At 39.1% G+C, this 24,044-nt stretch overlaps 1 protein-coding gene across 3 annotated transcripts in view; it reads right to left on the bottom strand.

Annotated features, from left to right (window-relative positions):
- The window catches only part of shtd (anaphase promoting complex subunit 1), a 148,066-nt gene that overhangs the window by 123,469 nt on the left and 553 nt on the right, over positions 1-24,044 (bottom strand). For all 3 annotated transcript variants that reach the window (XM_070101086.1, XM_070101096.1, XM_070101090.1), the window contains exons 2-7: positions 22,169-22,368; positions 19,615-19,843; positions 19,396-19,490; positions 16,098-16,254; positions 9,731-9,876; positions 5,697-5,965 (exon numbers count right to left, since the gene is read on the bottom strand). In XM_070101086.1, the coding sequence (XP_069957187.1) occupies positions 5,697-5,965; positions 9,731-9,876; positions 16,098-16,254; positions 19,396-19,490; positions 19,615-19,843; positions 22,169-22,330 (1,058 nt within the window). In that variant the 5' untranslated portion in view covers positions 22,331-22,368. The remainder of the gene's footprint in view (positions 1-5,696; positions 5,966-9,730; positions 9,877-16,097; positions 16,255-19,395; positions 19,491-19,614; positions 19,844-22,168; positions 22,369-24,044) is intronic.

The raw sequence follows: 24,044 nt of genomic DNA, 5'->3' as shown, positions 1-24,044 counted from the left end.
GCAGGGTGGCCCGAAAAAGAAAAACTTTCACCATCATTCACTCCATCACTGTCTTGCCAGAAGGGTGCTTTACACTACAGTTTTTAAACTGCAACATTAACACCCCTCCTTCAGAGTGCAGGCACTGTACTTCCCATCTCCAGGACTCAAGTCCGGCCTGCCGGTTTCCCTGAATCCCTTCATAAATGTTACTTTGCTCACACTCCAACAGCACGTCAAGTATTAAAAACCATTTGTCTCCATTCACTCCTATCAAACACGCTCACGCATGCCTGCTGGAAGTCCAAGCCCCTCGCACACAAAACCTCCTTTACCCCCTCCCTCCAACCCTTCCTAGGCCGACCCCTACCCCGCCTTCCTTCCACTACAGACTGATACACTCTTGAAGTTATTCTGTTTCGCTCCATTCTCTCTACATGTCCGAACCACCTCAACAACCCTTCCTCAGCCCTCTGGACAATAGTTTTGGTAATCCCGCACCTCCTCCTAACTTCCAAACTACGAATTCTCTGCATTATATTCACACCACACATTGCCCTCAGACATGACATCTCCACTGCCTCCAGCCTTCTCCTCGCTGCAACATTCATCACCCATGCTTCACACCCATATAAGAGCGTTGGTAAAACTATACTCTCATACATTCCCCTCTTTGCCTCCAAGGATAAAGTTCTCTGTCTCCACAGACTCCTAGGTGCACCACTCACTCTTTTTCCCTCATCAATTCTATGATTCACCTCATCTTTCATAGACCCATCCGCTGACACGTCCACTCCCAAATATCTGAATACGTTCACCTCCTCCATACTCTCTCCCTCCAATCTGATATTCAATCTTTCATCACCTAATCTTTTTGTTATCCTCATAACCTTACTCTTTCCTGTATTCACCTTTAATTTTCTTCTTTTGCACACCCTACCAAATTCATCCACCAATCTCTGCAGCTTCTCTTCAGAATCTCCCAAGAGCACAGTGTCATCAGCAAAGAGCAGCTGTGACAACTCCCACCCTGTGTGTGATTCTTTATCTTTTAACTCCACGCCTCTTGCCAAGACCCTCGCATTTACTTCTCTTACAACCCCATCTATAAATATATTAAACAACCATGGTGACATCACACATCCTTGTCTAAGGCCTACTTTTACTGGGAAAAAATTTCCCTCTTTTCTACATACTCTAACTTGAGCCTCACTATCCTCGTAAAAACTCTTCACTGCTTTCAGTAACCTACCTCCTACACCATACACTTGCAACATCTGCCACATTGCCCCCCTATCCACCCTGTCATACGCCTTTTCCAAATCCATAAATGCCACAAAGACCTCTTTAGCCTTATCTAAATACTGTTCACTTATATGTTTCACTGTAAACACCTGGTCCACACACCCCCTACCTTTCCTAAAGCCTCCTTGTTCATCTGCTATCCTATTCTCCGTCTTACTCTTAATTCTTTCAATTATAACTCTACCATACACTTTACCAGGTACACTCAACAGACTTATCCCCCTATAATTTTTGCACTCTCTTTTATCCCCTTTGCCTTTATACAAAGGAACTATGCATGCTCTCTGCCAATCCCTAGGTACCTTACCCTCTTCCATACATTTATTAAATAATTGCACCAACCACTCCAAAACTATATCCCCACCTGCTTTTAACATTTCTATCTTTATCCCATCAATCCCGGCTGCCTTACCCCCTTTCATTTTACCTACTGCCTCACGAACTTCCCCCACACTCACAACTGGCTCTTCCTCACTCCTACAAGATGTTATTCCTCCTTGCCCTATACACGAAATCACAGCTTCCCTATCTTCATCAACATTTAACAATTCCTCAAAATATTCCCTCCATCTTCCCAATACCTCTAACTCTCCATTTAATAACTCTCCTCTCCTATTTTTAACTGACAAATCCATTTGTTCTCTAGGCTTCCTTAACTTGTTAATCTCACTCCAAAACTTTTTCTTATTTTCAACAAAATTTGTTGATAACAGCTCACCCACTCTCTCATTTGCTCTCTTTTTACATTGCTTCACCACTCTCTTAACCTCTCTCTTTTTCTCCATATACTCTTCCCTCCTTGCATCACTTCTACTTTGTAAAAACTTCTCATATGCTAACTTTTTCTCCCTTACTACTCTCTTTGCATCATCATTCCACCAATCGCTCCTCTTCCCTCCTGCACCCACTTTCCTGTAACCACAAACTTCTGCTGAACACTCTAACACTACATTTTTAAACCTACCCCATTCCTCTTCGACCCCATTGCCTATGCTCTCATTAGCCCATCTATCCTCCAATAGCTGTTTATATCTTACCCTAACTGCCTCCTCTTTTAGTTTATAAACCTTCACCTCTCTCTTCCCTGATGCTTCTATTCTCCTTGTATCCCATCTACCTTTTACTCTCAGTGTAGCTACAACTAGAAAGTGATCTGATATATCTGTGGCCCCTCGATAAACATGTACATCCTGAAGTCTACTCAACAGTCTTTTATCTACTAATACATAATCCAACAAACTACTGTCATTTCGCCCTACATCATATCGTGTATACTTATTTATCCTCTTTTTCTCAAAATATGTATTACCCACAACCAAACCCCTTTCTATACAAAGTTCAATCAAAGGGCTCCCATTATCATTTACACCTGGCACCCCAAACTTACCTACCACACCCTCTCTAAAAGTTTCTCCTACTTTAGCATTCAGGTCCCCTACCACAATTACTCTCTCACTTGGTTCAAAGGCTCCTATACATTCACTTAACATCTCCCAAAATCTCTCTCTCTCCTCTGCATTCCTCTCTTCTCCAGGTGCATACACGCTTATTATGACCCACTTCTCGCATCCAACCTTTACTTTAATCCACATAATTCTCGAATTTACACATTCATATTCTCTTTTCTCCTTCCATAACTGATCATTTAACATTACTGCTACCCCTTCCTTTGCTCTAACTCTCTCAGATACTCCAGATTTAATCCCATTTATTTCCCCCCACTGAAACTCTCCTACCCCCTTCAGCTTTGTTTCGCTTAGAGCCAGGACATCCAACTTCTTTTCATTCATAACATCAGCAATCATCTGTTTCTTGTCATCTGCACTACATCCACACACATTTAAACAACCCAGTTTTATAAAGTTTTTCTTCTTCTCTTTTTTAGTAAATGTATACAGGAGAAGGGGTTACTAGCCCATTGCTCCCGGCATTTTAGTCGCCTCATACGACACGCATGGCTTACGGAGGAAAGATTCTTTTCCACTTCCCCATGGACAATAGAAGAAATAAAAAAAGAACAAGAGCTATTTAGAATAAGGAGAAAAACCTAGATGTATGTATATATATATATGCATGTGCGTGTCTGTGAAGTGTGACCAAAGTGTAAGTAGGAGTAGCAAGATATCCCTGTTATCTAGCGTGTTTATGAGACAGAAAAAGAAAACCAGCAATCCTACCATCATGCAAAACAGTTACAGGTTTTTGTTTCACAGTCATCTGGCAGGACGGTAGTACTTCCCTGGGTGGTTGCTGTCTACCAACCTACTACCTACCAAGAACAAGAACTAGTAAGAAAATAGAAGAAAACTCAAGAGGGGTGTGTATATATAGGTTTGTACATGTATGTACCGGTTATTTTCATATAGTCGGACTTGAGTCCTGGAAATGGGAAGTACAATGCCTGCACTTTAAAGGAGAGGTTTGGGATATTGGCAGTTTGGAGGGATATGTTGTGTATCTTTATACGTATATGCTTCTAAACTGTTGTATTCTGAGCACCTCTGCAAAAGCAGTGATAATGTGTGAGTGTGGTGAAAGTGTTGAATGATGATGAAAGTATTTTCTTTTTTGGGGATTTTCTTTCTTTTTTGGGTCACCCTGCCTCGGTGGGAGATGGCCGACTTGTTGAAAAAAAAAAAAAAAAAAAAAAAAATGTATGTGTAGTGTGACCTAAGTGTAAGCAGAAATAACAAGATGCACCTGAAATCTTGCATGTTTATGAGACAGAGAAAAGACACCAGCAATCCTATCATCATATAAAACAAATACAGGCTTTCGTTTTACACTCACTTGGCAGAACAGTAGTACCTCCTTGGGCGGCTGTTATCTACCAACCTACTACCTAGGATGTAAGAGTATTATTATACATAATCCCAAAGCACAAGTTGCTCTTTCCCTAATACTTTTCACACTGTATATAAGAGCATCTGCTGAGATAGGGAAAGGATACCAGGAAGAGTAGTTAACTCCTTGAATTAAGCCTGCATCCAGAAAAACAACCATTCTGATGGCTTGCCTATCTTCTTGCCCCCCTTCCCCTGAAAGACCTTGCTCCCCATCCTCTGGGCATCCTTGTCCATTCCCTTGGTAAATTTCCAAAGTTCCAATGGACAACCAAATTCTTTTCTTACCGTCAAAAATTTTGCAATACAGGTTGGCCATCAGTAATCTGGCACTAATTTCAGCTAGCCTAATTTCAAATTTCCGGAGCTGCCACACCAACCTGCTGCTGCTGTTTGGTGGCGTTACTTGATGCATGAGTCATTCCAATTTGCTCTTCTCTATTTATTGTTATAATCTGCTCACTTTTAACCCAAGCCATGGTTCCAACAAATAAAAGAAATGCTTCTCGTTGTGTAAAGCACATACACCGTACACCGTCCATAAAAGATAAGGTGGCTTTGAAGCCACACACGGTAGCTATGAACTCAACTCACTTAGATAAACTGTGACCAGTAAATTTAAGCCTTCATATGAGAGAATAGGTCTGTGTGGTAAGTGTGTACTATATAAAAAAAAATCCAGCAGTATGCAGTATATGAGAAAAAAAAAACTGCGAAAAGTGTTTTTGGTGTAAAACGGCAACTCTGCGGTGTATTTTTGTATGGTTTATTGTTGTATTCTTGTTTTTTGGCCCATCTGATAGAATGGAAGATATGTTACAGAAATAGATATGATTTTGAGTGGTTTTAAGAAGGAAAGTAAGTACCTTGAAACTGAGCTCAAAGTAGAGGAAATGTTCAATGAAATGTTCAAGAGTAAACAAATGACGTCTCTGTCCAATACATGTCCAACTGGCCAGTCTAATATGTGGTCACAAATGGGTTGACATTATTTATACGATTATTACAATAATGCTGTAGTCTGCATAATAGTAAATCTTCTATTTTTTGTGTGAATAAAAATCCAAAATAAAAAGCAAGCATAATACGTATGAGAGGCCTGGAGACATGAGTAATGTACAAAGAAAATTTTATTTAAGTGCCAGGAATGTCTGCATTGTTTATTCCAGACCCTATTTTGAAATTAGCATCTCTTGAAATTTGTGTGAAATTGGCCAAATTACCAATTTCTGACCACTTTATTGGGTAGTTGAAATAGGTAAATGGGCAGTTTCTTGTACTCAGCCAACAGAATAGAAGGGATACTAGTGAAATAGCTGAGTTTGGTAGACTGGAACAATAGAATGGGCTAAAAATAGGGCGTAAAGTGGGGAAAATCATTGATGCGTAAACATCACCGTTCGGTTAAGTGTATTCTAACCTAGCCACTCTGTAATCCTGCAAAAATCACTAATCCCGCACCCTACAGGTCCCAATGATGCTGGATTAGCGATGGTCAACTTGTACTGTACAATTTCCTCCTCTCCGTGCATGTTCCCTCGCAATACAAATTGATCACTGAAGACATACCTAAGCATTGCCATGTGATTCCTGGGAGCCTGAGACTGCTGTGCCTTCGGAGTGGTCAGCATATTAGGAAATATGCTAGACTTTGTACGAGAACTGGTAGGAGTTGGTGTATGAGTGGACGCTTGATTAACAGGAGATGCTCCATGGGAGTGACTTTGGGAGAGAGAATGACCGTGTGTATAGGAGTGCAGTTGTGCAAATGAGCCAGGGTTGGATAGTAGACAGGATGCTGGTGAACTCATATTGCTTTGAAGTACAAAGTTGTTTTCCTGAAATCCAAATAAAAAAAATACATATAAAAATAATAATATACATATATTACTCAAGGGGCTAGTAACCCCTTCTCCTGTATAAATTACTAAATTTTAAAAGAGAAACTTTTGTTTTTCTTTTTGGGCCACCTTGCCTCGGTGGGATGCGGCCGGTTTGTTGAAAGAAAGAACATTTATTACTAGCAAAACATTTCCACAATGTGGTCAGGGTGTGCTGTAAACACTGCAGTATGCCTACTTAAGTTTTCTGCTACTATAAATACCACACAACTTAACCCTTTCAGGGTCAGTCACATATATGTACAGCTTAAGAACCAGTGTCGGTCCCATACTTGTACTCCAAAATTCTAGCACCTTCAAATCTGGTGGAAGAAAGCTGGTAGCTACATATGAAAGAATGGGTCTGCATGGTCAGTGTGCACAGTATAAAAAAAATCCTGCAGTACACAGTGCATAATGAGAAAAAAAAAATCCGACTGTGTTTTTGGTTTACAACAGCGACTTTGCAGTGTATTTTCCTATGTTATTTTTGGTTGCATTCTCATTTCTTGGTCTCATTTGATAGAATGGAAGATATATTACGAATACAGAGATGATTTTGATTTATTTCACGATGAAAAGTATCATGAAATTGAGCTCACAGTAGCGGAAATTTTCAATTTTTGTCGATGTTCAAGAGTAAACAAATCATCCCACACGTCCACTACACGTCAACTGGTGAGTCTAATATTCTTTCACAAGTGCGCTGATATTATTTATACCATTTTTACAATAATGCAGTAGTCTTCATAACAGTAACTCATCTAATTTTTGTGAGAATAAAAATTCAAAATGGAAAGCAAGAGTAATATAAAAGCCTGGAGAGGTGACTAATGAACAGAGAAAGTGTTATTTTAGTGCCAGAAATGTCTGTCTGGTTTATTCTGGACCCTATTTTGAAATTGTCAATTTCTGACCACTTTACTGGCTAGTTGAAATTGAATGGGCGGTTTCTTGTACTCAATCAATAGAACAAATGGAGTTCTAGCAAAATAGCAATGATTTTAGTCAACTGGAACAATGGAATTGGCCAAAAATAGGGTTCAAGGTGGGCGAAATTGCTGATGTGTAAATATCGCTAACTTCTCAAGAGCGTAATTTCATAAGTTTTCCATCAAATTTCGTACTTTTGGTATCATTACCATCATAAGAAATTTTTTTTTTTTTTTTTTTGAAATTTTTTTGACCCTAAGAGTGGGTTAAGGATCGGTGTTCTCGACCCTGAAAGGGTTAAAAACTTTCCTCAGTCATAGTGTGTAATGTTACTACTGATATTTTCCTCATGATCTTATTCAATATGGAGAGAAACCCAGCTGCCAGAGAAAGGAAGATTTTTTCTTTTTCAATAAGAGAACAGAGGATTGAGCTTCGACCATTTCTTGCTCTGAATGTGATGCTGCCAAATGTTATTGCCAAATGTTTTGGCAATAACAAAACATGATCACAATAGTGGAATCCTTTTAATCTCATATCTATGATATTTTACTAAAATCTTACCCAGAATATATCATTCATGGGATTTCATTATGTCCTGCTTAGTACATGAGGTCTTTATGAATCATTTACATTCCCAAATTTCTCTCGTATTTTGCAAGTTGCGAACTAGAGGTGTACTTTCCCGCAAATCAATATTGTAACCAAGACAGCAATGCCTAAGCGTACGTAATAAGGCAAATAGATTACTGGGATTTATATCAAGAAGTGTAAGCAACAGAAGTCCAAAGGTCATACTGCAGCTTTATACATCATTAGTAAGGCCTCACCTAGATTATGCAGCTCAGTTCTGGTCTCCATATTACAGAATGGACATAAATTCATTAGAAAACATTCAGCGTAGGATGACTAAATTAATACATAGCATTAGAAATCTTCCTTATGAAGAAAGATTGAAGACTCTTAAGTTACATTCACTTGTTAGACGAAGAATGAGGGGAGACCTGATCGAAGTGTATGAGTGGAAGATAGGTATTAATAAAGGGGATATTAATAAGGTCTTGAGGATGTCTCTCCAAGAGAGAACCCGCAGTAATGGATTTAAATTAAGTTTAGATTTAGAAAGGACATAGGAAAGTATTGGTTTGGAAATAGGGTAGTTGATGAGTGGAACAGTCTACCTAGTTGGGTTATTGAGGCTGGGACTTTGGGTAGTTTCAAATTTAGGTTGGATAAGTACATGAGTGGGAGGGGTTGGATTTGAGTGGGACTTTCACATCAGAGCTTATTTCTTGGGTGGCATTGAAAATTGGGTTGGGCAAATGTTTTGTTAGTGGGATGAATTGTAAAGGACCTGCCTAGTATGGGCCAACAGGTCTCCTGCAGTGTGCCTCCTTTCTTATGTAAAATAAATGGCGGTTATGTTTCACTCAAGTCAATAAAAACATTTTTACCTTCTCTCCCACACACAACATATCAATGCATTATTGTCCTCTATTTTTTTTTTTCAACAAACCAGCTATATCCCACTGAGGAAGTGTAACCCAAAAAAAGAAGAAACACTTTAACTATCATTTACTCCATCACTGTTTTGCCAGACGGATGCTGATACTACAGTTCAAAACTACAAATATTCATACCCTTCCTTCAGAGTGCAGGCACTGCACTTCCCTTGTCCAGAAATCAAGTCTGGCTAACTGATTTCCTTGAATCCCTTCATAGAAGTTACCTTGCTCACACTCCAACATGTCAAGTCATAAAAACCACTTGCTTCCAACCACTCCTATCTAACATGCTCACATATGCTTGTTGGATGTCTAAGCCCCTCGCACACAAAACCTCCTTTATTTCCCCTTCCTCCAACCTTTCCAAGGACGACCCTACCCTGTCTTTCCTTCACTAGAAATTTATATGCCCTCCAGGTCATCATATTTTGTTCTATCCTAATGTCAGTGTGTAGTGTATTAGAATATTTGAGTACATAATAATGGTGCTTGAGTGCACTTTCCTCTTCCAGAGCTAAAATCTGACTAAATGATTATCCTGAACTAACCTAACCAGTTTCTTTTGATCCCATCAAGTATATTACTGTACTTTGCTCATACCAGCAGCTAATGTGCCAAGATAAGAAAGGTCAGCACCAGAGCCAAGTGCTACATGTTTATCTGGCACTCCTTCAATTTTTTCTTAAGAAGACATAAACAAGCTACAATGACACAACCATTTAGGAATTATCTAATGAATGTTAATATAATTCAAAAAGTTTTTCTTCTTCTTAAGTTCTCGGGGAAGGAAGTACATTGACTGCACTCTGAATGAGGGGGTGGGGATATTTGAAGTTTGGATTGGCATCTGAACTGTAGTACTGATGCACCCCTGGCAATACAGTGATGGAGTTAATGATGGTGAAAGTGTTTCGTTTTCAGTTCACCCTACCTCAGTGGGTAGGGTGAACTAAAACATCCCCATCCTTCTGAAGGAGGGATGGGGATGTTATAGTTCAGAGGGTCATTTACTGTGGTGTCTATGTACTGCTAGCAAGACTTCTTTTAAATGATTGATGGTGAATATTATTTTTTTCTGGATGGGGTGGGGGGAGCCACCCTACTTCGGTAAGAAATTTCAGACGTGATAAAAAGCAATTAATTACCTCCCAAACAGTACTGATGAATGATGAAAATATACAATACCAGGTGATCAACCCAAAGTGAAATAAATGCAAATTATTCAATAAACTTATTTTTGTTATACAGATAAAAGCCAAACAAATTTAATTAAAAATACATTTACCTCTAATTTTGCCCTTCGAATTTTCCATATAGTATGACTGCTGCTACTGGAGTTATAAAGAATACAAATGGAAGGATCCTGTGACATGAACACTGCTTGCTGAGATAAATCACTCATGAAGGCAGGACGAGCTGAGCCACTATAACCTGAAAGAAATATTATCTAAATAAAAATATTATCATGGTTCTGGATACATAAATACCATATATATCTGCAGTATTAAAATACAAAATAGTATACAAGTACTGCACAGTTGAACCATCAAATTAGCAAGATTCCCGATTTGCATATTTTGATTACTCAACTTTTTACTGAAGGGCCTCCCTTCAATGCTTTTGGATATATGTGGGTTCTTTTCATGATTCCAATACAGTGGACCCCCGGTTAACGATATTTTTTCACTCCAGAAGTATGTTCAGGTGCCAGTACTGACCAAATTTGTTCCCATAAGAAATATTGTGAAGTAGATTAGTCCATTTCAGACCCCCAAACATACACGTACAAACGCACTTACATAAATACACTTACATAATTGGTCGCATTCGGAGGTAATCGTTATGCGGGGGTCCACTGTATTTTGGTTAGGTGTGCAGTAGATGTGCACTAGGCATTCACGAGTCATGCACTATGCATACACCTAGACATTCACTAGGCATGCACTATGCATATATTAGGTATGCACTTAACATACATGACCCCTAAATTAAAATCTATGTAGTATTTTGTTCAAAATGTGCTGAAAAAATTTCCCATGATAATCTCTCTCTTCTTTTTGGACAATTTTTTATTTTGAACGTCAATATTAATCAGACTGCAGAAAGGGATAAGACCTCTGAAACATAAAATAAGCCCACAGCTGAAGGAAAATTTATAATGCAGAAGTAATGGGAAAAAGTGTTCAAAAATTCTTTCACAATAAGCCATGTGTGTTGTAAAAGTTGACTAAAATGCCAGGAGAGAGGCTAGTAACCTTCTGTATTCAGTTACTAAACAGTTAAAGAAAATTTTGAAACTAGGGTATTTAAATGCATGAGTATGGTACAGATAAGAAAGAATTGATAGCTAATGTTATGAATGAAAAGAAGGATGTCCTAGTGTTAAGTAAAATAAAGCTATGAGGATACCTGAGGGATACCTGAAGAATGCTTCCTCCAGTGAAAACTCATGCCACCTGGTCACAGATCAGGCCTCCCAGTGGATCAAGGCCTAATCAACCAGACTGTTGCTGCTGGCCACAAATAGTCCAATATATGTATCACAGCCCAGCTGGTGAGGAAATGATTTGAGGAACTTGCCATATTCTTTCTTGAAGACAGTCAGAGGTCTGTTGGCAATTCCTCTTATGCACGAAAAGAGGGTGTTGAAAAGTCAGGGATATACGACACTTATTGAGCTCTCTCTTAGCGTACTCATGCCCCTGCTTTTTAACTGAAGGTACACTGCACTGTTAGCCAAGTCTCATTTTCAAATGGAATGATTTTGGTGTGAAGGTTTGGGACTATTTGCTCCAGGATTTTCCAGGTGTAAATTATGATGTATTTTTCTCACCTAAATTCCAAGGAATATTGTTAAGAGTGATTGCAAGCATTCCCAGTAATTCAGATGTTTGACTGAATGTAAACAAGCAGTAAAAGTTCTCTCTATGCTTTCTTGCATAGCAATCTTGCCTGCCTTGAAGGGGGCCGTTAGTATACAGCAATATTCCAGCCTGAAGAGAAGAAGCAACTTGAAGCATATCATCATTGGCTCAGCATCTACTGTCTTGAAAGTCCTAGTTATCCAGCCTATCATTTTCCTTATGGTAGCATAGCAACACTGTTGTGATTCTTGAAAGTGGAATCTTTTGACATCATTCCCAAGTCTCACACATGAAACTTTTGCTCAATTGAATGAACTGAGTTTGTTCTGTACTTCTTTTCAATCCTTATTACCTCCAGTCTTCCACAGTAGAGCAACTGAAACTTGTCCTTGTTAAACATCCTATTGTTGTCTGAGGCCTATCAGAAGACTTCAGTTATATCGGCTCTAAGACTGGCAGCAACTTCGACAGGTGCCACTCACATACATTTTGGTGTCATCAGCAAAAGTTGTTACAGTGCTTTGGTGTGAGGTGAGAGGTTCTGACCAGAGCTTTGGTGAGATGGGGAAGGAAGAAGGATGGGTAAGGATGGAATGTGTGAAAGCTTAGGGGGAGTAGGGGGAGAGGTGGGGTTTTCAACGTAAGTGGCCTATTCACTTTGGTGCAATTTGAATGCGTGTGCATGCGTGTTGTGTAATTCATGGAAAAGTTATGCTTTGGTATATGTCCTTGTCTATGTTGGATATAAGAATGAGAAATAGAACTGGGGTGAGTACTGTGCCTTGAATGGAGCTTTTCACTTTGACAGTCTCAGACTTCACCCTGTTTACCACTACTCTCTGGGTTCTGTTTGTTAAGGGGTTAAATATCCATTTTCCCACTTTACCAGTTATTCCTTTTGCGTGCATTTTGTGTGCTATCACACTTGTCGAAGACTTTTGCATAATCTTGTCTTCCAGTGCATCCAAGATCACAAAGCAATGGTCTAGCAGTTGTGAAAGGCAGGACCAACCTATTCTAAATCCTTGCTTCCCTGGATTGTGCAACTGATGTGATTCCATGTGATTAGCAATCTTCCAAGGATGCAATTCAGAGAGCTGAGGAGGAGTTGTTTGGTTTAAGTATGTAGAAGGGATGAAGGGGAATACAATGACAGAAAGAGTGTTAAATTTAGGGTGGAAGTTAGAAGGGATAGTATTCCAGGAATAGATAGAGGGAACAGGTAAAAGAGGCTTTGAGTGTTAGGAGCTTTAGCATGTAGCAGGCTTGTGTGAGTATGATAGACAAGAGATAACTGAGACAAGAGGTTTTAAATGAATATGCTGTTGTTAACATGAGCAAGGGAACTTTTATGAAGGGATTCAGGGGATATGGGTTAGCCAAACTTGAGTCCTGGACATGGGAAGGGCATTCATGATTTGCACACATCTATTTTATGCAGGTACAGAGCCCTTACATTTGTTTGATAAGAGTTTGGTTAGTAATTTAATATTTATGATTTTCTTAAGGCTGAATTATAAATGGTATAGCAAATTTTTTTTTAATTTTTACTAAAGATATTGGTATTTTGTGTAAATATGCTCCTTATATGCATATGGAAAATTCGTGTGTTTCTGGTTGAGATAGGGTGTGAACTGAGGATTAAATAATTACATATTTATGTTGACAATTTTCTTCTTCTCCTTCTTTTTAGTAATCTTGACAGGAAAAGGGGTTACTAGCCCATTGCTCCCGGCATTTTAGTTGACTTTTACAACATGCATGGCTTACGGGGGAAAGATTCTTATTCCACTTCCCCATGGATCTATAAGGAAAAGTAATAAGAACAAGAACTATAAAGATAAAATCAAAGAAAACCCAGACGAGTGTGTATAAATAAACACGTACATCTATGTGTAGTGTGACCTAAGTGTAAGTAGAAGTAGCAAGACGTACCTGTAATCTTGCATATTTATGAGACAGACAAATGACACCAACAATCCTACCATCATGTAAATCAATTATAGGCTCTCGTTTTACACTCACTTGGCAGGACGGTGGTATTTCCCTGGGTGGCTGCTGTCTACCAACTTACTACTAACATAAAACCATATCATGGGTGGGGTTTGAACCCTTGGTCAGAGAGTCTCAAACCTCCATACCGTCGGGTTAGCCACTGGTTGTTCAATATATTTATAGATGGAGTTGCAAAAGAAGTAAATGCTAGGGTGTTGGAGAGAGGGGTGGGATTAAATTATGGGGAATCAAATACAAAATGGGAATTGGCACAGTTACTTTTTGCTGATGATACTGTGCTTATGGGAGATTCTGAAGAAAAGTTGTAAAGGTTAGTGGACGAGTTTGGGAGTGTGTAAAGGTATAAAGTTGAAAGTGAACATAGATAAGAGTAAGGTGATGAGGGTATCAAATGATTTAGATAAAGAAAAATTGGATATCAAATTGGAGAGGAGCAGTATGGAAGAGGTGAATGCTTTCAGATATTTGGGAGTTGACATGTCAGCGGATGGATGTATGAAGGATGACGTTAACAATAGAAATGATGAAGGAAAAAAGGTGAGTGGTGCGTTGAGGTATATGTGGAGACAAAAAACATTATCTATGGAGGAAAAGAAGGGAATGTATGAAAGTACTATAGTAGTACCAACACTTTTATATGGGTGTGAAGCTTGGGTTGTAAATGCTGCAGTGAGGAGGTGGTTGGAGGCAGTGGAGATGTCCTATCTAAAGGCAATGTGTGGTGTAAATATTATGCAGAGAATTCGGAGTGTGGAAATCAGGAGAAGGTGTGGATTTAATAAAAGTATATAGTCGGACTTGAGTCCTGGAAATGGGAAGTACAATGCCTGCACTTTAAAGGAGGGGTTTGGGATATTGGCAGTTTGGAGGGATATGTTGTGTATCTTTATATGTGTATGCTTCTAGACTGTTGTATTCTGAGCACCTCTGCAAAAACAGTGATAATGTGCGAGTGTGGTGAAAGTGTTGAATGATGATGAAAGTATTTTCTTTTTGGGGATTTTCTTTCTTTTTTGGGTCACCCTGCCTCGGTGGGAGACGGCCGACTTGTTGAAAAAAAAAAAAAAAAAAAAAAAAAAATAGTCAGAGGGCTAAAGAGGGGTTGTTGAGGTGGTTTGGTCATTTAGAGAGAATGGATCAAAGTAGAATGACATGGAGAGCATATAAATCTGTAGGGAAAGAAAGGCGGGGTAGGGGTCGTCCTTGAAAAGGTTGGAGGGAGGGGGTAAAGGAGGTTTTGTGGGCGAGGGGCTTGGACTTCCAGCAAGCATGCATGAGCGTATTAGATAGGAGTGAATGGAGACAAATGGTATTTGGGACCTGTTGGAGTGTGAGCAGGGTAATATTTAATTAAGGGATTCAGGGAAACCGGTTATTTTTATATAGCCGGACTTGAGTACTGGAAATGGGAAGTACAATGCCTGCACTTTAAAGGAGGGGTTTGGGATATTGGCAGTTTGGAGGGATATGTTGTGTATCTTTATACGTATATGCTTCTAAACTGTTGTGTTCTGAGCACCTTTGCAAAAACAGTGATTATGTATAAGTGAGGTGAAAGTGTTGAATGATGACGAAAGTAATTTCTTTTTGGGGATTTTCTTTCTTTTTTGGGTCACCCTGCCTCGGTGGGAGACAGCAGACTTGTTAAAATAAAAAAATATTAATGTTGGGTTGCTGTAGCTGCAGTACAGCTGGTGCTCTTGCACTGAACTTGTCAGTGTGTGAGATACAGGACAGTAAAAGCTCTACTCACTCATTACACCCTTTCCTTCACAATTATCCTAACTGCTGCTTTCCTACATTATATACTCAAACAGCTGATGCCCTCATCATAACCTGTGAGAGAATGGTGACCCCATGTAAAGAGTATGGTGTTAAATATGATGCAAGAGAGGGTGGGAATGAATAAGAGTGAGAATGAGAGAGAGAGAGAGAGAGAGAGTACTGCTGCTTTCTGCCCCTACACATCCACTGTACTGTACTATACACTATAGTAAAGTCCTGTTCTGTTTGATTAACATGTATATATTTGTAAATAATGTTTAAAACGATTTGTAAGTGAAACAGAACACTACTGAATGTCAACTATTGGGTAAATATTCCTAGTTAAAGAAGCAAATGAAATAAGAAACAGAATTTTTGAGCCTCTGAATACTTCTCCAGTTATAAGTGTCATGGGAAAAAGGTTCTGACTTCCAAAGACTTGACTTGCAAACAATTTTCAGGAATGCACTAACATTGTCGAGGGACCTACCGTAGTTCCATATTTAGAACAAATCACCACATTATATACAGTATGCAAAACAAATTCCTGAATGCAATTTCAGTTATATAATGTTAGCATTCAGGAAAATGTGATAGCATGTCTGGTTGCCACATATATGTTTAGCCACCACAAATATGCTAGAGCATCTGACTGCCACACAAGCTAAAGCATTTGATCACTCACTTGCTAGTGTGTTTGGTCACCAAACTAGTTAGAGCATTTAGTTGTCACACATACAGTACATTCTAGTGCTTGGCTGCCACATACAGGGTGACTAAAATAAGTACTTGCATTCACCACCACTGTTGTGCCAGAGGTGGATGGACATCACAATTCAAATGACTCAAAACTGCAGCCTCCTCATCCCCTCTTTCTGGACACAGGAGCAGCAACTCAAGGCTGGCTAACTAAGGATGTGTCTATCTTATTAAATGAGATGCTGCAAAAGTGGTTAGCATATAAATTTTTTCCAATTGTCAAAGCAAGAATGAGATATCCCATCTCACCAGCTCTATAGATTAGAGGATTTATTTCATCCAGAGGGTGCAGTAAACTGTAGAATATCGGCAATCTCTCGCCTTCAGGTTTTGGTGATGCTAGTTCTGATGCAGGTACCTGGCGCTCCAGAAGGATTCCATACTTTATTGGCCACACTCTACGCACCTGAAATACACTCCTCTTATCAATGTATACTTCCTGAAAAAATATCATAATTAGAAATAACATTTTTAAAGATTGAACATAAGAGGGTAAAAAATACAATTATAAATCTTACATGACACATCAGTGATATAACTACAACTGGTTTCTACTTTCAAAGCTTGGTCAGAGGCCAACTTTATTGTTAACTATCTGGTCAACTAGGCTATTGCTGCCACTGGCCCACATGCTTACACCAAAACTTACTAAAATATAATAGCCATAACTGTATACTTATAAAATATTGATTTGCTCCTGTCCTAAAAATCCTTAAGCTATTACTTTGCTTGAAACCCAAAACCTGAGTTTAGAAAGAAGACTTTTAGGTATTTAAGAGCAGAGTGAGTCCAAGGCTGACTCACAGATCTCACTGTTGTACAGGGATAATGAGAGATGTGGTTGCTGAAAAGCAAGAATGGTTAGGGGGGGGGGGGAGGCACCTCCATAGTAATAAAGAGAGGGGATACAAAAGAGGGGGAAGAAATGTTAATCAAAATGAAAGTATAAGGAATCAGTAATCCATCACTGGATCCCAGTACACTCATCAACATGGTCAGCAGTGATGTAGCTTTTCTGGAAACCTTCACTACCTTTAACGAGTATGCAACTATTAAAATGATTGCCTTGAGATAACAGACAAAGCAAACCTCCCATTTTACCTTTATCAACACATTAAAGAACAGGATTTTCAGAGGTAGGTTTAACTCCCAGACTAGCATAAATAAGGAATACGGGAGTCTTCATACATGGGACTTGCAATGGCCAGTGTTTAGTTAAAGCATCAAAGCCATCAGTCACCCTGGCAAGAAAAGCCCTTGCCAGTATGAGCTAAGGCAACTATGAAGACTGTAATCACCTCAGTAAGGAAAGAACTGCCTTCAGGAGAGGTAGGCATCAATAAGCTTTCAGGAAAATCCAAACTAAAAATTCCAATTACAAAAAAACTAACTGTGGGGCACAAACCACGACTAAACTATAAACATGTGGTACAGTTCAAAATGCTACACAACAAAATAAGAAACAATAAGTATTTCAGTAGACCCTTAAATGTCTCTCTAAAACCAAAATATATAAACCATTTTTTCCTGTAGCTTCATTTTTGGTCCAAGTGGTTTCTCACTTTTCATTGATTAGTGTTCATGGCACTTTCTTCAAAGTATATTCAATGCTCAGGCTTGTAGACTTACACAAATGCTGTTGAAACAGCATCCAGCTCTACTGCAGACCCATGTTATGCAGCAATCCCCAACTTTAGGCAGTTCACTATATATATATGAATCCGCTGTTATGCAATGCCCCACTACCAGCAATTCCCTTTCTGTGATATAAATTCGCTCTCATGCAATCAGTGATACTCAAAACCTAATGTTGAATTTTTTTTTTAACACATTGGCCGTTTCCAACCAAAGAAGGAATTTTTTAATGAAAAATTAAGTGTTGATGACTTGACAGATTATTACTACAGCCATCAGGGGCCCAGAACACTGCTGCTTAAAGCAAGAGAGAAAAGGAGGTTGGGGGGGGGGAGAGAATCTGTGTACAGCACTGGAATAATGGCAGACTTTAAAAGACAAAGAACTTACCATATACAGTGGACTCCCGCCTTACGAACGCATCACATTACATTAAATCTGCCATACGAAGCACTTGAATGCAAAAATTTTGCCTCGCTAAAAAACTGGCCTTACATGATTCATCTGGGACGCATCCCATGTGTAGCCTCAGCGCCAGTGTTTACAAGCCAGCCAGTGCGGTCGCATCCACGCACACATTCGGTACATTTCACTTGTAACTGCAAAATGTAGTGCTTGTAACTGCAAAATAAGTCACCATGGACCCCAAGAAAGCTTCTAATGCCATCCCTGTGGTAAAAAGGGCGAGAATTAGTATGGAATTGAAAAAAGAGATTAAGGAAATGTGTGCAAAGTGGGTTGAACTGCAAACCTTTATGGCTGAAAATCACCCTGACACAGCTACTGCAAGCCGTGTTGGCAACCTGTACAATGACAATGTTATGGCCCATTTTAGGAGTCTTAAAGGAACGGGAAGTACAGAGCTCTATGGACAGATCTGTTGTGCGACAGAGGTCCAGTGACTCTCAAGCTGGTCCTAGTGGCATTAAAAGAAGGGAAGTAACCCCGGAAAAGGACTTGCTACCTCAAGTCCTAATGGAAGGGGATTCTCCTTCTAAACAATAACTTAAACACTCTCCCCTCCTCCCATCCCATCAATCATCACCAGATCTTCAATAAAGGTAAGTGTCATGTATTCTATTCTTAGTAGAGTAGTAATTGTGCATGTCTTCTTCAGTTTGTGTGTATTAAAATTAATATTTCACGTGGTAAAAAATTTGTTTTTTTCATACTTTGGGGTGTCAGGAACGGATTAATTTGATTCCCATTATTTCTTATGGGGAAAATTAATTCAGCTTACAATGAGCTCTCAGGAATGGACTAATATCGTAATGCGGGGTCCACTGTACTGAATGTTTAGATCAATGGTATATAATAAATTGATGACTACAGCTCATGTGAAGCACCTGGATATCTTTACCAAGAAATTATTTGCCCACCAGGGACTTTCAGTTTAACCCTTAAACTGTCCAAACATAGAACTACATTCACTCGCGTAGCACTCCAAGCGTAGATCTACATTCGATTTTGCATGCTTTCTTATGTAAAAAAAAATGTAGATCTACGTTCGGAGTGCTACGCAAACAAACGTTGATCTACGTTTGGGCAGTTTACGGGTTAATACTTGACAATGACTGTTTCTACAGTCTACAAGGCGGCCTTGGTTTTTACCCTCCTCCAGAAACCTTCCCTTGATTCAGGAAACATGTTAAACTAGTCCTGTTTCAAATCTTACACTAATTTCTAAACTGACTGATCAATCGTTTCTTTTTCGGGGACAGAGTAATGTTTTACCATGTGCTTAATCTGGGTATAGACCATTTCATTTAACTGAGAAAGCTTTATGAAAGGTTTATAATGATCTGATACTGAATGCTTGTGTAAGAAATGCATTGCTGTTAATTTTATTGGACCTCTCTGCTGCATTTGACACTACTGATCATGGATTACTGATAAGAAATCAACAACTTACAGGAAAGGGCAAGGCAACAGAACAGTCATCTCCATCTTCAGTAAATATATTCAGGCTATCACTCTCCGCTACACAGATGCTAGGGAGACAATCTCCTGAAACAGAAATTATATAACGCTTAAAATACCTTCACATTTAAGTATTTTATAAATGTATATAAAATGCTGTCATAAAAATAAGACTTGTGTATGTACCCTAAATTAATCAACACATGCTAACCTGTGGGTTCTTCTGGGACAGCTTCTCCTAGCAGTGGTGGTTGGTCAGGATATGTATAAAAGGTGGCAAACATTACATGTTGAACTGTAGAGTCACAGGTCATACATTTGATAACTTGACGTGAACCTGCACTGCCAGCTTGTCCTCGTGACCATACCACTGTTGGACCGCACACGTATAATTCTTCTTCTGTCAAACCATCAGAGCTATGACGTAACTCCCACCAATCCTGAAAGAAAATCAGGCATTGCATATAAGATCATCTAAAGATAATGAAAGTTATATAATATATACTGACCAGTGAGTTACCCTGATCATTCACTGATTCTTTGTGGGTCTCAGTCTACAGTGAGGCAGCAAGTGTATGTGCCAGTTAAAACAAAAACATAATTTAGTTCATATAAGGGACAGTGTTAACCTTTATACTGTATGTGACATACACTGTACATCAGGAGACTAGACTGTGACATATGCTTCATGTCGTAATTTTGTTTTCCTTCATATTTGACAAGCGACACCATTTGATGAATCAGCTCAGTTGTCTGCGTTGCCAGGTATCTCATAACATCTATGAAAAAATGCAGACCACTTGCATCAGTGCAGGGCATGATTAAGACACTCTGTCTTGTATGCAGTTCATTGTACTGTGGATCAACATCTGGAAATTCTACTAATGTAAGTTATAATGAAATTGATGGTGCTGCAACTGTGCTGCTGTTGCAACTGCATTTTTTGGAATTGCTGCATAACATCTTGAAATAATTATAATGGAATAATTTCCTCTACACAGTGATGGAAGGCAAGAAGTCCTAAGAAATAAGAAAACACATATAGTATTTCAATAAATTTGAAGTGTATATTGAAATTATGAATATGGTATGATGTGTTTTTCTGCCTGTTTTCAATACTAATACAACTTGAAGATCTACTCTATTACCTTAATAAAATGTTGTACATTATATAGTGTTCAATACTGAAAAAAAAACACTGGAAAAAAATAAAATTTGCTTTAAAAAATCACCAATGTTATCAACAATGGATCATTTTTCATCTGATTTCATTTTTTATTCTACTGTAATTAGAAACATGTATGTACTGTATTTTCCAGCATGTAAGTAGCACTTTTTTCCCACAAAAAGTCTTGGAAAATCAGCCTGCTCCTTATATGCTCAAGGTCAGGTCAAGGGTAGGATTTGGGTTACTCTTTAGCAGTTGTTTACTAATGTTACATTACAAGCGCTTGCAAACGTCGTCTTATACGTCTTATATGTTCGTGCACCATATATGCCAGAAAATATGGTACCCTGAATCTATCAGAATTTTTTTTTTTTTAAATTTTGCCTTGCACACAATATTATTTTTTCACAGTCTGCCACAACTTAAGGGTCTAGAGTACTGCATGAAAACTATTATTAATACAGCCTCTGCTCACTTAACGATGGAGTTTCGTTCCTAAGACCACGTTGTTAAACGAATTTGTTGCTAAGTGAAGAGCATACTATAATGGTAGTGAGTTTGTGTCCACCATCTCTGATGTTGTTTTAATGTCACCTCTGCATTATTTATAACATTTCTGGTATATTTTTACATGTTTATACAGTAGTGTACTGTATAGTGAAATAAACAGAACAGAGGAAATCAGCTCTAATATACATTATTTAGGTATGATTACTGGTCAGAGACTTAAGTCTGAGGCGTCAGTAAACGAGCACGTCACTAAGTGAGTGAAGTTGTATATTAAGAGAGAAGTGCTAAACTCATAGGGGTCATACAGTGCCTGGAGAATGGAAAATAATAAAGTTTGATCTGTGGAAGAGGAGAGTAACTTTAATTCCTTGGGTCAAGGGCCCTGACATTTTTCCATACACATTTTCTCCTCTTATTTAACAGTGTTTGCCTTGACCCTCTCAAAATAGGAACTCTTCATCATCCTCAAGTTACTGCTCATAGAGCCCCAACTCATTTCCCAGGGAAGTAAGGAGCTGAGATATGAAGCAGTGTAGATCTTGATTTGGGAGAGGGTACTTTCCAATCATTTGTAATCACTCGTAAGTAAAAAATAATGACTAATTCACTTTCAAAAATTCATAAAAAGCTATGAAAGGTACTGTAAAAGTCATAGGAGTAAAAAAAACAGTCTTAGAAAGGGCTAATCCACAACATACCAAAAACATACGTATTATTTCAGTGAATAAATGTTACAGGGTTATCAATGTAAATGGATCATGATGCTGCAGTTCAGAGAGTTATTTAAAGTGTGATGTCCATGAACTTCTGGCAAGACGCCAAACGAGTGAGTGTTGATGAATGCATTTCCTTCTTTGAGTTACCCTACCAAGGTGGGAGCGCCCCAATGTGGTAAAATAATTTTTTTTTTTTTTACAATTATATATTCTGTATTCGACAACACTCAACAAACTTTAAAGTATAACAAAATGATTTACTGAAATTTATAAAAAAGCAGTGTTCACAGAGTGATAAACTAAATTTCCTTGGAATAATTACTGCGTAAAGCACAGTAATGCAGAAGTAATTAAAAATAGAACCAGAATACCTTGGAACCATTAATGGAGACTGTATCTAGCTGTCTCATGAGATCCAGATGAGGTGGTGCTGGGCTTGGTCTGGGCGGAGGCAAGCCGACGTCCCCTGGGTGATAACACAAATATTCTCGCCCGAATGGGACATACTCCTGGGCATCCCCACATGATATCATGATGCTAAGTTCATCCACACCATCCAGATTTGCTAACTCTGAAAAAATTACATACTGTATTTGTAAGGCAAATGCATACATATTTTAATTTATAAAACTGTTACTTTTTTGTGTTACTGTTACATTCACAGGAGAGCATTAAACCCCTAAGGGTCATAAAGCAACCGAGGTAGGCGAAACTGCTGACCTAGAGAGTGTACAAAGAACTTTCACAGCACACATAAGTACGATAAGGCACCTAAATTAATGGGAACGGTTGAAGTCCCTTGATTTGTATTCCCTGGAATGTAGGCGAGATACATAATAATATACACTTAGAATATTCTAGAAAGCAAAAGACTCGGCAGGAGATGCAACAGTCCCCCAATGAAAAGCAGGGGTGCCACGAGTACACTGAGAGACAACACAATAAGTGTCAGGGGCCCAAGACTGTTCAACTGCCTCCCAGCATACATAAAAGGGATTACCAACAGACCCCTGGCTGTCTTCAAGAAGGCACTGGACAGGCACCTAAAGTCAGTACCTGACTAGCCGGGCTGTGGTTCGTATGTCAGTTTGCATGCAGCCAGCAGTAACAGCCTGGTTGATCAGACCCTGATCCACCACGAAGCCTGGTCTCAGAGTGCATCGCGGGGATGCTGACCCCCGAAACCCTCTCCAGGTATACTCCAGGTATACGTACAAGTATGATAAAGCACCTAAATTACTGGAAATGGTTGAAGTCCCTGGAGTTGTACTCCCTGGAATGCAAGTGAGAAAAATACATGATAATATACACTTGGAAAATCCTAGAGGGACTAGTCCCAAATCTGCACATGAAAATCAATCCCTGTGAAAGCAAAAGGCTCTTTAAGAGATGCAACATCCCCCCAGTGAAAAGCAGGAGCGCCACGAGTACGCCCTGACACAATAAGTGCCAAGGGCCCAAAACTGTTCAACTGCATCCCAGCATACGTAAGGGGGATTATCAAGACCCCTGGCTGTCTTCAAGGAGGAGCTAGACAGGCACCTAAAGTCAATACCTGACCAGCCGTGCTGTGGCTCATATGTCAGTTTATGTGTGGCCAACAGTAACAGACAGGTTGATCAGGCCCTGATCCACCATGAGGCCTGGTCAAAGATCGGGCCATGGGGGCGTTGACCCCTGAAACACCCTCCAGGTATACACGAATGGCTGTACTTAATTCTTTTTATTTAGTTCATTATTAGTATTATTAGTAAATTCATGTGAAAGTGATAAATCTATAACAATTGGGGACTTGAATTTAATTAGGTATTATCCAAGGAATGGGAGGGCTGCTGTAAATCTTTGGATCAAGAGCCCTTCATTTTTCCCCTTCTTAAGATATTATTGACAAAAAGAAGATATGTTATAATGATATAACCTAGAACATCCCTACCAAACACTGACTACTTATTTTCCACATTTTTGATCCAAGGAATCGGAGCAACCCTCTCTTTCAAGTATCGAATCTGATTACCTCCCATCCTTCGGGCAGTGTATGACCCATATAGGTTTGCCACTTCCCATGAGTGTAAATTTATTATATAAAACAATACACTAAACCCACAGGGGTTATACTGTATTTTGTAATATTTATATAATGGGGAAGCACTAAACTTGTTGGAGTCACAGCGCTGGGACTGATAAGCAATTAATATGAATCAGCGGGGGAGGATAAGCCCAATTCATTGGATCAAGAGCCCTTCACCA

The sequence above is a fragment of the Cherax quadricarinatus genome, chromosome 5 (genome assembly GCF_038502225.1).
Source record: "Cherax quadricarinatus isolate ZL_2023a chromosome 5, ASM3850222v1, whole genome shotgun sequence".
NCBI classification, from domain to species: domain Eukaryota; kingdom Metazoa; phylum Arthropoda; class Malacostraca; order Decapoda; family Parastacidae; genus Cherax; species Cherax quadricarinatus.
This window is presented reverse-complemented; position numbering and strand designations above follow the sequence as displayed.